Source organism: Salmo salar, chromosome ssa15 (assembly GCF_905237065.1).
Source record: "Salmo salar chromosome ssa15, Ssal_v3.1, whole genome shotgun sequence".
In the NCBI taxonomy this organism is placed as follows: Eukaryota; Metazoa; Chordata; class Actinopteri; order Salmoniformes; family Salmonidae; genus Salmo; species Salmo salar.
This window is the reverse complement of record NC_059456.1, coordinates 1,333,541-1,348,917: the sequence shown is the minus strand read 5'-3', so window position 1 is coordinate 1,348,917 and position 15,377 is coordinate 1,333,541. Positions and strand designations below refer to the sequence as shown.

Genomic DNA, 15,377 nt, shown 5'->3' with positions numbered 1-15,377 from the left:
CAAACACCATGCTCTACCAACTGAGCCACACGCTCTCTGACTCGATCTCTCGCTCTCTGACTCGATCTCTCGCTCTCTGACTCGCTCTCGCTCTCTGACTCGCTCTCGCTCTCTGACTCGCTCTCGCTCTCTGACTCGCTCTCGCTCTCTGACTCGCTCTCGCTCTCTGACTCGCTCTCGCTCGCGCTCGCTCTCTGGCTCGCTCTCTGACTCTCTCTCTGACTCTGTCTCTCTGACTCTCGCTCTCTGACTCGCTCGCTCTCTCGTTCTCTGACTTGCTCTCGCTCTCTGACTCTCTCGCTAACTCGCTCGCTCTCTCTGACTCACTCTCTCTCGCTCTCTGACTTCTTCGCTCTCTCTCTCCCTCTCTCTCCGTCTCGCTCTCTCTCCATCTCCCCATGTCTCTCTCTCTGTCTCCCTCTCTCTCTGCCTCCCCATGTCTCCGTCTCCCTCTGACTCGATCTCTCTCTGACTCGCTCGATCTCTCTCTCTCCCTCTCTGTCTCCCTCTCTCTCTGACTAATTTACATTTTAGTCATTTAGCAGACGCTCTTATCCAGAGCGACTTACAGTAGTGAATGCATACATTTCATACATTTTTTTCCCCCATTTTTTTTTTCATACTGGTCCCCCGTGGGAATCGAACCCACAACCTTGGCGTTGCAAACACCATGCTCTACGAACTGAGCCACACGCTCTCTGACTCGATCTCTCTCTCTCTGACTCGCTCTCTGGCTCGCTCTCGCTCTCTGGCTCGCTCTCTGGCTCGCTCGCTCTCTGACTCGCTCGCTCTCGCTCTCTGACACTCTCGCACTCTCGCTCTCTGACTCGCTCTCTGACTCTCGCTCTCTGACTCTCGCTCTCTGACTCTCGCTCTCTGACTCTCGCTCTCTGACTCTCGCTCTCTGACTCTCGCTCTCTGACTCTCGCTCTCTGACTCTCGCTCTCTCTCTCTCTGACTCGCTCTCGCTCTCTGACTCGCTTTCGCTCTCTCTCTCTGACTTGCTCTCTCTCTCTGACTTGCTCTCTCTCTCTGACTCTCTCTCTCTGACTCGTTCGCTCTCTCTGACTCGCTCTCTCTGTCCCCCTCTCTGTGTCTCTCTCTCCTTCTCTTTGATCCGTCAATGATCCGTCAGTGGGGAGGGGGTGTCTGTTCTGTGGGGAGGAGGAGATTTGTTTTCTGTCCTGGATGGGTGGTGTACAGGGTTGGGGCTAACTGTGGACCTGTATGTTGGAGGGCCTAGGTATAGTATAGCAAATAGGCTTAGGGACTGTTTAGTAAATGACCAGTTGAGGCAGGAAGAAATGACAGTGTGGAAGACCAGGTAACATGCGATTCAGGGGGCGGGGTCTACAGATCCCAGAGCTGTGTTGTTGGGGCTTCTGCGGGCTCGTCTCACACTGGGACGTATGGTGGGGCTGGTGAACCTTCTGGAAGACTTTAGTGGTGGGGGGGGGGGGCTGGTGAACCTTCTGGAAGACTTCAGTGGTGTGGGGCTGGTGAACCTTCTGGAAGACTAGTGGTGTGGGGCGTATGGTGGGGCTGGTGAACCTTCTGGAAGACTTTAGTGGTGTGGGGCTGGTGAACCTTCTGGAAGACTATAGTGGTGTGGGGTGTATGGGGGGGCTGGTGAACCTTCTGGAAGACTTTAGTGGTGTGGGGCTGGTGAACCTTCTGGAAGACTATAGTGGTGTGGGGTGTATGGGGGGGCTGGTGAACCTTCTGGAAGACTTTAATGGTGTGGGGTGTATGGGGGGCTGGTGAACCTTCTGGAAGACTTTACTGGTGTGGGGCGTATGGTGGGGCTGGTGAACCTTCTGGAAGACTTTAGTGGTGTGGGGTGTATGGTGGGGCTGGTGAACCTTCTGGAAGACTTTACTGGTGTGGGGCGTATGGTGGGGCTGGTGAACCTTCTGGAAGACTATAGTGGTGTGGGGTTTATGGGGGGGCTGGTGAACCTTCTGGAAGACTTTACTGGTGTGGGGCGTATGGGGGGGTTCTATGTACAGTGGATGAGAAGGGGAGCTTGGTTCTAACTTTCTATGTTTGTTCAAATTAAGTGAAGTTTGTGCTTTTAATGATGTAATTACAGGGCTCAACATTAACACTTGTCCTCATGTCCGGGAAAAGTAAAAAAATACATGTTGGACAAGAAAACTTTACATTTAAGTTGTCTGAATGGACGAGGGAAAAAAATCACATCACAATATCAAACAATTACTCAGATCAGAACTGGATCAGAGAGACCAACTGTGGAATAATATTCAAAAGCTACTGGTCATAGTGTAGATGATGTGCAGGTTGGCTACAGCCTCATGTCCAACACAGGCACCAGAAAAATGGAGACAAACCTTTCTGAGACATTTAGTTACATAAATACAGGCTAAACGCCAGTCATGTTTTAGAAATATAATGAAGGATAATTAACATTAACTTCTAAAGGCTTGATTCTGTCAACATACTCGAAGCTTGGTTCATTCAGATCAATTTGCCACCTGACCGGAGAGTGAAGGACAGTGAGTGAAGGACAGTGAGTGAAGGACAGTGAGTGAAGGACAGTGAGTGAAGGACAGTGAGTGAAGGACAGTGAGTGAAGGACAGTGCCTGTTGCACATCACCCACCTTCAATCTAAGCGGAGGCGATCAGCATTTTTTTAAAACTATTTAGGCCTAACCATAAACATAATTGTTTAAAACCCTAGATGTTTTATGACATTTTATGAAGCATGTCTTCCCTTGTTTCAAAGTAGCCTAGCCAAAACACAGCCATATAAATGTTGAGCTAATTATTTTATAAAGACTTAATATGACATTGAAACCAGTATTTTTCTCATGTTCTATTGGTTTTCATATCAACGTTCTTTTATTGTCCAGCACCCAAAGGCATAATTCTGGTCATTATAATAACCCTAATTACTGGAACCCTAGTTACTGGAACCCTAGTTACTGGAACCCTAGTTACTGGAACCCTAGTTACTGGAACCCTAGTTACTAGAACCCTAGTTACTATAACCCTAGTTACTGGAACCCTAGTTACTGGAACCCTAGTTACTGGAACCCTAGTTACTAGAACCCTAGTTACTATAACCCTAGTTACTGGAACCCTAGTTACTGGAACCCTAGTTACTGGAACCCTAGTTACTATTGCTAGTTGTTGCGTTTGGTGTGCTTTTCAGAACAGTGTTTTCCTGCTAATTTAATTTTGGAACATTTGCAGTAGCCTACAGGCATGTGGGCATTGTTGAACTTATCATATGAAGAAATCAAACGTTATCAACATTTTAAGCTCATCTGTTGCATCAGCCTCATTGCTTTACTTATTATTTGTTTTATGTTTGTAGTGGTTGTATGAATTTCGGATCTGCCGTCCCAGAGTCTGTTTTGAAACGTACACATTTTTTTGCGTCCCAGGGATGATGGGATGCCCTTAATTTTGAGCTCTGGAGGGAATTATTTTACAAAGACATAAAAAGTATTTGGTTGTAATTGTAGTGTTGGGTGGCCAACCATCCTCCAGGAGAGCCTTAAAGGGGCAGTGTTGTATTTCGAGACAAGCTTGAATAGGCAGAGTGTAGCCTGCGTTTTAGTCTGAATCTCTATGGTGAAAAAGATAGTCAAGCATTTTATTTTGTAAATTGGTTCCTTGCATCTTACAAAGTAAAACAAACAGTCCATGTCCAAAGGACAAGTGGCAAAAAAAAGTTAATGTCAAGCTCTTAACTATTGGGCCAATAAAGGTATTATTCTTTGTGTGTCTGTGTAATCTGAGGGAAATATGTGTGTCTAATATGGTCATACATTTGGCAGGAGGTTAGGAAGTGCAGCTCAGTTTCCACCTCATTTTGTGGGCAGTGTGCACATAGTCTGTCTTCTCTTGAGAGCCAGATCTGCCTACGGAGAACTTTCGCAATAGCAAGGCTCACTGAGTCTCAGCATAGTTAAAGCTTTCCTTAAGTTTGGGTCGGTCACAGTGGTCAGGTATTCTGCCACTGTGTATTCTCTGTTTAGGGCCAAATAGCATTCTAGTTTGCTCTGTTTTTTTGTTAATTCTTTTTTGTTAATTCCAGGGTCTCTGTGTGGTATGTTTGTGTTTGTGAACAGAGCCCCAGGACCAGCTTGCTTAGGAGACTCTTCTCCAGGTTAATTTCTCTGTAGGTGATGCTTTGTTATGGAAGGTTTGGGAATTGCTTCCTTTTAGATGGTTGTAGAATTTACAGGCTCTTTTCTGCGTTTTGATAATTAGCGGGTATCAGCCTAATTCTGCTCTGCATGCATTATTTGGTGTTTTACGTTGTACATGGAGGATAGTAGAACAGAAGGAACATAATAGCATTGTAGCTTACCCTAGATATTCTTCCAGAACTGTAATGAGAGGATTTCAGTCAGACTACTAGGTTGTGACCAGGACCTGTCGGTAGGCTGCTGGGGCTGGAAAAGCAGGTTGGAACCCCCAACCTAGAAGGAAAAGCAGGTTGACCCCCAACCTAGATGGGACGTAGGTAGGCAAGTCTCCTATCAACATAACACTACAGATAACACTACAGGATTAGCCTAACCTAACGTTCATACTGACCCAAGCCTCCCAGGCAGATGACTATAGAAGTGTGTGTGTGTGTGTGCGCGCGTTTGTGTGTGTGTGTGTGAGAGATGGAGTAAGTGCGTGCGGTATAGCCTATGTCTAGTCCTATGTCTGTCTTTGTATTCTGTGTTGTGTGTGTGTGTGTGTGTGTGTGTGTGTGTGTGTGTGTGTGTCCATGCTAAGTCACATACTCCCTGGTCCTTTGTCAGTGATGACACTGGTAAACAGTCATTATCTATTTGAGAGAAGTTTCAAGATGGCTGATGAGGTAATGATGATGATGTGTATTAGATGTTGTGTGGGAAATACTGCCCTGGTTTCGCAGGGCCTAAAATTAACTTTTTGGTCCTCCAGCCACCGTGGCAGGTAGATTTTAAAAATCTACCAGCCACTCAGATTTTTTTACCAGCTAAAATTACACCAACAAAACACAACAAAAAATGATGAGCATGTTTTGTAATGTTTCTTAAACAAATGTATTACCAGTAAGAAGTAATGTGGTATATTGTTTAACTTCATTTCATTTTTTGTGACCTGAGTCTTTTAACCAAAATATCACAGATGAGACAAAAATGTTCATCTGTCCCTTTAAGGGCGGGAGGTTACCGTGGTAACGCGACTCAGACGTGTTTGTGCCCTCTGACTGGTAACTGTGTTGTCTTCTCTTCCCTAGCACTTGAAACTCAAAACAGTGAAAAACTACCTAGCGTGTGAACAAAACAATGTAAATAGCCATAGAATCGCAAGAACAAAGTCTCACTTCAGTAGACTTTCGTTTCAAGCAAATTAGACAAACTTTTATGCCTGTAAGCAGCGCTTCTGAAAATGTATATTTCACTCAGCTCTTCACACGCGCCCAGCTCCCAGCCTGACAGTGTTGCAGCGTGAGGTGATTAGGATTCATAGTTAATTTACCAGCTGTTCATTTACTGTGAAACAAAACGGCAGAAATACTTTGAAATCAGCTACTGCACCATTTTTTTTACAGTAAATGTGATCATACTATTTTTATTCACAAATGCTAGTGAAATGCTCACACTGTGAAGCCCTGACCACCCACCAACCATCGTGGCTGGTGAAATAGACATTTTACCTGCAGGTGGCAGGTGTTCATTTTAGACCCTCCTGGTTTGCCACTTGTATCATAATCCCTCTCAACTTCCTGAGACATCTCAACATCCTCCCAACTCCTCACCAGTCACTTGTGACTTTGGCTCACTGACTAGCTGGCTGACTGGCTGACTATTGTGCCCCACATTTTTTTATCTATGTTTTTGGAATATGGGAATAAGTTTATTGCACCGTTAGGCTAGTCTATAGTTATGGTATTATCATATGTCATCAACAGTCATGTCAGCTGATGTCAGTCACACAAACTGTTTGCTGTAGCTCAACCAATAACTGCTGTCCTACTGTTAGCCAGCTGTCCTACTGTTAATCTGCTGTCCTACTGTTAGCCAGCTGTCCTACTGTTAGCCAGCTGTCCTACTGTTAGCCTGCTGTCCTACTGTTAGCCCGCTGTCCTACTGTTAGCCCGCTGTCCTACTGTTAGCCCGCTGTCCTACTGTTAGCCCGCTGTCCTACTGTTAGCCCGCTGTCCTACTGTTAGCCAGCTGTCCTACTGTTAGCCAGCTGTCCTACTGTTAATCTGCTGTCCTACTGATAGCCAGCTGTCCTACTGTTGGCCTGTTAGCTCAGCAAGAGAACACTTTGTGTCGTGACTGTTTTTAAAACTGTCCATAAACTGACATAAGTTGTCATTATTAATTATTATCTGATGTGTCACTGGTATGACAGTTATGTATGTTGTACCCACAGCAACTATTAAAACCTTCCCAAACCAAAAACTGGAATGATGGCAGCATTCGTGCAAAACTGAAAGTGTGAACCACTGCTTTTAATCAGGGCATGGCGACCGGTAACATGACCGAATACAAACAGTGTAGCTATTCCCTCCGCAAGGCAATCAAACAAGCTAAGCGTCAGTATAGAGACAAAGCAGAGTCGCAATTCAACGGCTCAGACACGAGACGCATGTGGCAGGGTCTACAGTCAATCACGGATTACAAAAAGAAAACCAGCCCCGTCGCGGACACCGACATCTTGCGCCCAGACAAACTAAAGAACTTATTTGCTCGCTTTGAGGTCAATACAGTGCCAACGACACGGCCCGCTACCAAAACCTGCGGGCTCTCCTTCACTGCAGCCAACGTGAGTAAAACATTTAAACGTGTTAACCCTCGCAAGGCTGCCGGCCCAGACGGCATCCCTAGCCACGTCCTCAGAGCATGCGCATACCATCTGGCTGGTGTGTTTACGGACATATTCAATCAATCCCTATCCCAGTCTGCTGTTCCCACATGCTTCAAGATGGACACCATTGTTCCTGTTCCCAAGAAAGCTAAGGTAACTGAGCTAAATGACTACCGCCCTGTAGCACTCACTTCCCTCATCATGAAGTGCTTTGAGAGACTAGTCAAGGATCATATCACCTCCACCTTACCTGCCACCCTAGACCCACTCCAATTTGCTTACCGCCCCAATAGGTCCACAGATGACGCAATCACACTGCACACTACCCTAACCCACCTGGACAAGAGGAATACCTATGTAAGAATGCTGTTCATCGACTACAGCTCAGCATTTAACACCATAGTACCCTCCAAACTCGTCATTAAGCTCGAGACCCTGGGTCTCGACCCCGTCCTGTTCAACTGGGTCCTGGACTTTCTGACGGGCTGTCCCCAGGTGGTTAGGGTAGGAAACAACATCTCCACCCACGCTGATCCTCAACACTGGGGCCCCACAAGGGTGCGTTCTCAGCCCTCTCCTGTACTCTCTGTTCACCCATGACTGCGTGGCCATGCACGCCTCCAACTCAATCATGAAGTTTGCAGACGACACTACAGTGGTAGGCTTGATTACCAACAACGACGAGAAGGCCTACAGGGAGGAGGTGAGGGCCCTTGGAGTGTGGTGTCAGGAAAATAACCTCACACTCAACGTCAACAAAACAAAGGAGATGATCGTGGACTTCAGGAAACAGTAGAGGATGCACCCCCCTATCCACATCGACGGGACAGTAGTGGAGAAGGTGGAAAGTTAAGTTCCTCGGCATACACATCACGGAAAAACTGAAATGATCCACCCACACAGACAGCGTGGTGAAGAAGGCGCAACAGCGCCTCTTCAACCTCAGGAGGCTGAAGAAATTCGGCTTGTCACCAAAAACACTCACAAACTTTTACAGATGCACAATCGAGAGCATCCTGTTGCGCTGTATCACCGCCTGGTACGGCAACTGCACCTCCCACAACCGCAAGGCTCTCCAGAGGGTAGTGAGGTCTGCACAACGCATCACCGGGTGCAAACTACCTGCCCTCCAGGACACCTACACCACCCGATGTCACAGGAAGGCCAAAAGGATCATCAAGGACAACAACCACCCGAGCCACTGCCTGTTCACAGCGCTATCATCCAGAAGGCGAGGTCAGTACAGGTGCATCAAAACTGGGACCGAGACACTGAAAAACAGCTTCTATCTCAAGGCCATCAGACTGCTAAACAGCCATCACTAACATTGAGTGGCTGCTTCCAACATACTGACTCAAATCTCTAGCCACTTTAATAATAAAAAATTGGATGTAATGTATCACTAGCCACTTTAAACAATGGCACTTTATATAATGTTTACATACCCTACATTCATCTCATATGTATATACTGTACTCTATACCATCTACCGTAATTTCCGGACTATAAGCCGCAAGGATCATCAGTTTTTTGGCGGCATGAAGCTTTCATTAGACCAATGAAATTGCCGAACGGGTTTTTTGTTTACTGTTTAGATTAAATCGAGCGCTCTCAAACTTCCCATTATTCTGATTATGGTAGTCATTTTGTCACCCTCATCATGGCAAAGACATGGAGAAATGCATATAATGCAGCTTTCAAGTTGGAAAAGGAAATAGAGCTGCTGCACGGGAGCTTGGTCTTAATGAGTCGATGATAAGACGTTGGAAACAGCAGCGTGAGGAATTGACTCAGTGCAAAAAGACAACTAAAGCTTACTGCTAATTTTTCTTTTTGGTTACAAGCCGTGTTTCGTGAAAGCCTATTTATTTTTGTTACAAGCCGTGTTTCGTGAAAGCCTATTTATTTTTGTTACAAGCCGTGTTTCGTTAAAGCCTATTTAATTTTGTTACAAGCCGTGTTTCGTTAAAGCCTATTTAATTTTGTTACAAGCCGTGTTTCGTTAAAGCCTATTTATTTTTGTTACAAGCCGTGTTTCGTTAAAGCCTATTTATTTTTGTTACAAGCCGTGTTTCGTTAAAGCCTGTGTAAAGTTCATTTGTTTCAATGTACCGGTAGGCACCTGCGGCTTATAGACATGTGCGGCTTATTTATGTTCAAAATAATAATTTAAAAAAAATTCAGTGGGTGCGGCTTATATTCAGGTACGCTCAATAGTCCGGAAATTACGGTACTGCATCTTGCCTATGCCGTTCGGCCATCGCTCATCCATATATTTATATGTACATATTCTTATTCATTACTTTACACTTGTGTGTACAAGGTAGTTGTTGTGAAATTGTTAGATTACTTGTTAGATATTACTCCATGATCGGAACAAGAAGCACAAGCATTTCGCTACACTCGCATAATCAGATTTTCTTTTTGTTTTGATTTTTAAAGTTAAATCTTATGACACAGCTATGTAGGGGTTCATTTCCCCTTTAGCAGAATGAGTGACAGAAATGTCTGTGCCTTCACGGCCACTGTCCTCCTCAACTTCCCGTTCTATGTTCTCTTTCTCATTGCACAAGTTCCTGATTTCACTTGTTCTCTTCTCCTTTTTCACCTCTCTGTATCAAATAATACCTTTGACTCCATTTCTTATTTCATTGAGTCGTTTTCAGGGTTGTTTTTCTGCTTGTCTGTTAGTCTATTTCTCTTGAACAAGGTGTTCTCAATCAGGTTAGAATAAAAGTAGAGGTCCTTTCCCGTAAACCTATACCACTTCCTCAACAACACTGTTTGGTCAGACTGAGTAGTGATGAGAAGTGGATATTGTGTCTTCAGAGGGCAGCCTAGTGGTTAAGAGCACTAATCAAAAGGTTGCTGTTTCAAACCCTCGCGCCCGCTTGGTGACACATCTGTCAGTGCCCTTGAGCAAGGCACTTAATAATTCTGTACAGTATGTTTCTAGTTTTAGCCAACTATGCCTTTGTCTAGTCCCTCTGGCTCTGATGGGGCGCTAGCAACAATATCTGTTCCATTGGTAAATGTGTCAAGGTGAAGAGTATCGTTGCCCGAACCTGTGTGTCTGTGTGTGTGTGTGTCCGTGTGTGTCTGTCCGTGTCTGTCCGTGTGTGTCTGTCCGTGTCTGTCCGTGTGTGTCTCTCCGTGTCTGTCCGTGTGTGTCTGTCCGTGTGTGTCTGTCCGTGTGTGTCTGTCCGTGTGTGTCTGTCCGTGTGTGTCTGTCCGTGTGTGTCTGTCCGTGTGTGTCTGTGTGTGTGTGTGTCTGTGTGTGTCTGTGTGTGTCTGTGCGTGAGTGTCTGTGCGTGTCTGTGTGTGAGTGTCTGTGCGTGTCTGTGTGTGTGTGTCTGTGCGTGTCTGTGTGTTTGTTCGCCGTTGTCTACGTTAGGGTGTGTCTGTGTTTGTTGTACAATAACGGATTGACTGTGGTTAAAGTCCAGCTACAGACAGTTTGGCAGTCGTTTTAATGCAGTCATGCAGGCCCTTGAGCAAGAACTTCAACTCAGATTTGCAATATTAGATATGAGTTATTAAATATTGATAAATCTTCGAGGTATTAGAAGACTTGTTCAAGTGCAAAAGTAATGTGATAATATTTGAACCCATAAATTAACCTCTCTCTCTCTCTCTCTCTCTCTCTCTCTCTCTCTCTCTCTCTCTCTCTCTCTCTCTCTCTCTCTCTCTCTCTGTCTCTCTCCCCCTCTCTCGCTCTCTCTCGCTCTCTCTCGCTCTCTCTCGCTCTCTCTCGCTCTCCCTCTGTCTCTCTCCCTCTCTTCCTCTGTCTCTCTCCCTCTCTTCCTCTGTCTCTCTCTCGCGCCGTCTCTCTCTCTCACCAGGTAAGTCCCACCTGGCCATCGTTCAGAAGGTGAATAATGAGGGCGAGGGGGATCCGTTCTACGAGGTGCTGGGATTGGTTACCTTGGAAGACGTCATCGAGGAGATCATCAAATCAGAGATCCTGGACGAGTCGGACCTTTACAGTGAGTCTACTGGGTTATAACATGTTTATTACAACGTGTGTTCATAGAACATGAGCCCATAACTCATTCATTAACCTTTATAGATATTTAGTACATACCCTTAGAATGCAAAGCTGAGGGTGCGGATGCTCATCCCCAGAATGGTTTTACGTGTCTGTTTTCAAAGGATAAAGCAAAGAACATGAACAACTTCACAGTTAAGAACACTATAAGAATATGGAAGAACATGCAATGGTTCTACAAGAACCAATATCACTCCCTAGAAACACAACATTATGGATCAATCCTTGGTTTGCTTTTCAGAATTCATCGATAAATTGGCCCACATGGAAAACTAAATGACGTGGTAATAGGAAATACATTTATTTCCATGACAGAATTAAAAAGCATTTTTGGACTGACCAATGTAGATATTTTCAAGTACATCCAACTTACATTTACATACATTTACATTTAAGTCATTTAGCAGACGCTCTTATCCAGAGCGACTTACAAAATGGTGCATTCACCTTATGATATCCAGTGGAACAACCACTTTACAATAGTGCATCTAAATATTTTAAAGGGGGGGGGGGGTTTGGGGGGTTAGAAGGATTACTTTATCCTATCCTAGGTATTCCTTAAAGAGGTGGGGTTTCAGGTGTCTCCGGAAGGTGGTGATTGACTCCGCTGTCCTGGCGTCGTGAGGGAGCTTGTTCCACCATTGGGGTGCCAGAGCAGCGAACAGTTTTGACTGGGCTGAGCGGGAACTGTGCTTCCTCAGAGGTAGGGGGGCCAGCAGGCCAGTGGTGGATGAACGCAGTGCCCTTGTTTGGGTGTAGGGCCTGATCAGAGCCTGAAGGTATGGAGGTGCCGTTCCCTTCACAGCTCCGTAGGCAATCACCATGGTCTTGTAGCGGATGCGAGCTTCAACTGGAAGCCAGTGGAGAGAGCGGAGGAGCGGGGTGACGTGAGAGAACTTGGGAAGGTTGAACACCAGACGGGCTGCGGCGTTCTGGATGAGTTGTAGGGGTTTAATGGATTTAACTTAAAAGTTTATATCACAAAAACTTTGATTTGAAATCGTTTGGACATGAGAGCAATCTTGAGGGAAACCTATGTCAGAAAAGATATAGAAAACCTTTCAGAGAGCCTATCCAACTGACAACCTCTTAGAAAAAAATATAAACTATTGGAATCAAGACTTTAAAAGAACTGATATTGGCACAAGATGGAGGGAATGTTGAAACATAACGAATGAGATTACAGTTAACGAAAACGTACGCTTAATCCAGTATTTTTACTATACAAGAGACACAATTCACAAATTCTACAGCACAACGTCAGTGTCCTGTCTGAAGTGTAAACCTACTAATGACTCAATAATTCATGCCTTCTGGGAATGTTACAAAAGCTATGGGCGGAGTTGGAAAGATGGCTGTGAAGCGGTATTGCAATGTAAATGTGCTTTTAATACGTCTGGCTGTATTTTTCAAGACATGAGGGTGCAGTGAGATACCCGATGGGTTGGACAAAACTCTTCTCATCAATTATCTTAAAACAACAAAAACCTATACTAAAAAACTGAAAATCAGCCAATCCTCCCCACGCAATGGGTCAAATGCTTTATATTCTAAACATTTTAAAGAGCGTGGACGACGAAGAGAAACAAAATGGTGCAGTTTGAGGCCATGTGGCAGAAAGTGATTAGGGTGGGGGCTAGTGGGTCTTTGTATGACGTAGTTGTTTTTTTAGTATGTGTATGTTTTGTATTGTTTATAAAAGAGCAAATAAAATCATAGAAATCACATTTTTCAAAAGAATGCAAAGCTGACCTGTGGTTCTAAAATCTGCCGTGTGACACAAATTAACAATATTAATCCACTCGGGATAAACTGTTTTGAGATTGGGGTCCTCGGTCAGATGCTTATCAGATGTCCCTCCCCTCTGACCTTCTCCTCCAATGGGTTTTGAGAAGGAGGAGAGGAGAGAGGATTCGAAGAACCAAGGAAATGCAGTTTAGATTCTGCCCTAATCTGTAACCTGTCCTTTTGTGTTCTGTCCTTTTGTGTTGTCTCTCACCTAGCTGACAACAGCAGAAACAGGAAGAAGGTGGCACCCAATAAGAACAAACGAGATTTCTCCGCCTTCAAACAGAGCGAGAGCGAATCCAAAGTCAAGATCTCCCCTCAGCTGCTATTGGCCGCTCACCGTTTCCTGGCAACAGGTTAGAACACTTGACCTCCAAACCACACAATGCAACCCCACACACTGTCACACACTACCCAACCACAATATGCCACAATACAGTGCATTTGGAAAATATTCAATCCCCTTGACTTTTTCCACATTTTGTTACGTTACAGCCTTATTCTAAAATTGATTTTTTTTAAATCCTCATAAATCTACACACAATACCCCGTAACGAAAAAGCAAAAACGTTTTTAGAAATGTTTGCACATTTATTAAAAATAAAAACTGAGGAACTGTATTTACATAAGTATTCTGACTCTTTGCTATGAGACTCGAAATTGAGCTCAGGTGCATCATGTTTCCATTGATCATCCTTGAGATGTTTCTACAACTTGATTGGAGTAAACCGGTGGTAAATGCAATTCATTGGACATTATTTGGAAAGGCACACACCTGTCTATATAAGGTCCCACAGTAGACAGCGCATGTCAGAGCAAAAACCAAGCCATAAGGTCAAAGGAAGTGCTTTCTAAGGGCCTTGGTCAGGGAGGTGACCTAGAACCCGATGGTCACTTTGACAGAGCTCCAGAGTTCCTCTGTGGAGATGGGAGAACATTATAGAAGGACAACCATCTCTGCAGCACTCCACCAATCAGGCCTTTGTGGTAGAGTGGCCAGACAGAAACCACTCTTCAGTAAAAGGCATATGACAGCTCACTTGGAGTTTGCCAAAAGGCACCTAAAGACTCTCAGACCATGAGAAACAAGATTTTCTGGTCTGATGAAACCAAGATTGAACTGAATGCCAAGTTTCACATCTGGATGAAACCTGGTACCATCCCTACGGTGAAGCATGGTGGTGGCAGCATCATGCTGTGGGGATGTTTTTCAGCGGCTGGGACTATGAGACTAGTCAGGATCAAGGGAAAGATGAACAGAGCAAAGTACAGAGAGATCCTTGCTGAAAACCTCCTCCAGAGCACTCAGGACCTCAGACTAGGGCGAAGGTTCACCTTCCAACAGGACAACGACCCTAAGCACACAGCAAAAACAACGCAGGAGTGGCTTTGGGACAAGTTTCTGAATGTCCTTGAGTGGTCCAGCAAGAGCCTGGACTTGAACCCGATCAAACATATGTGGAGAGACCTGAAAATAGCTGTGCAGCGATGCTCCCCATCCAACCTGACAGAGGTTGAGAGGATCTGCAGAGAAGAATGGGAGAAACTCCCCAAATACAGATGTGCCAAACTTGTAGCATCATACCCAATTAGACTCCAGGCTGTAATCGCTGCCAAAGGTGCTTCAACAGAGTACTGAGTAAAGAGTCTGAATACTTATGTTTTGTTTTTTGATTTCTCAAACGTTTGTAAAAATTCCTAAAAACATGTTTTTGCTTTGTCATTATGGGGTATTGTGTGTAGATTTATGAGGGAAAAAATATTTAATTAATTTTAGAATAAGGCTGGAACGTAACAAAATGTTGAAAAAGTCAAGGGGTCAGAATACTTTCCTAATGTACTATGTTTAGCTGAGCTGGTAAAAGTGTGTCGCGACTCGTTAAGAATGCCAATGTTGTTCAGTTCCCTCATTGATTGCTTATTTATAGTAGAAATGTATGTAAAAAATAGAAGCATGGTTGAATGTTATGACGTAAATGATTGACTTGTGTTGCCAGCACCACTAGTCTTGTGGTCTGTTGTAGCGTGCTCAGCTAGAATTACGTTGCAGTTCCCTCTTCTTTCTCTAAAACAGCACAGATTGCAGTATTACAGCATGCCTGTCTGTCTGCCTCTACCCGCTCTGTCTGCCTCTACCCGCTCTGTCTGCATTTAACCCCCGTCTGTCTGCCTCTACCCCCCCCCTGTCTGCCTCTACCCCCGTTTGTCTGCCTCTACCCCCCCTGTCTGCCTGCCTCTACCCCCACGTCTGCCTGCCTCTACCCCCCCGTCTGTCTGCCTCTACCCCCCGTCTGTCTGCCTCTACCCCCCGTCTGTCTGCCTCTACCCCCCGTCTGTCTGCCTCTACCCCCCGTCTGTCTGCCTCTACCCCCCGTCTGTCTGCCTCTACCCCCCGTCTGTCTGCCTCTACCCCCCCCGTCTGTCTGCCTCTACCCCCCGTCTGTCTGCCTCTACCCCCCGTCTGTCTGCCTCTACCCCCCGTCTGCCTGCCTCTACCCCCCCGTCTGCCTGCCTCTACCCCCCAATCTGTCTGCCTCTACCCCCGTCTGTCTGCCTCTACCCCCAACCCCTCTGTCTGTCTGTCTCTACCCCCCTGTCTGCCTCTACCCTGTCTGTCTGCCTCTACCCTGTCTATCTGCCTCTACCCCCCTGTCTCTCTGGCTCTACCACCTCTGTCTGTCTGCCTCTACCCTCTCTGTCTGTCTGTCT

The 15,377-nt window shown here is 45.5% G+C and overlaps 1 protein-coding gene across 2 annotated transcripts in view; it reads left to right on the top strand.

The window, feature by feature from the left end:
* LOC106570814 (metal transporter CNNM4) overlaps positions 1-15,377 on the top strand; it is a 79,168-nt gene that overhangs the window by 29,879 nt on the left and 33,912 nt on the right. For both annotated transcript variants that reach the window (XM_045695316.1, XM_045695317.1), the window contains exons 2-3: positions 10,675-10,818; positions 12,884-13,024. In XM_045695316.1, coding sequence (XP_045551272.1) covers positions 10,675-10,818; positions 12,884-13,024 — 285 coding nt within the window. The remainder of the gene's footprint in view (positions 1-10,674; positions 10,819-12,883; positions 13,025-15,377) is intronic.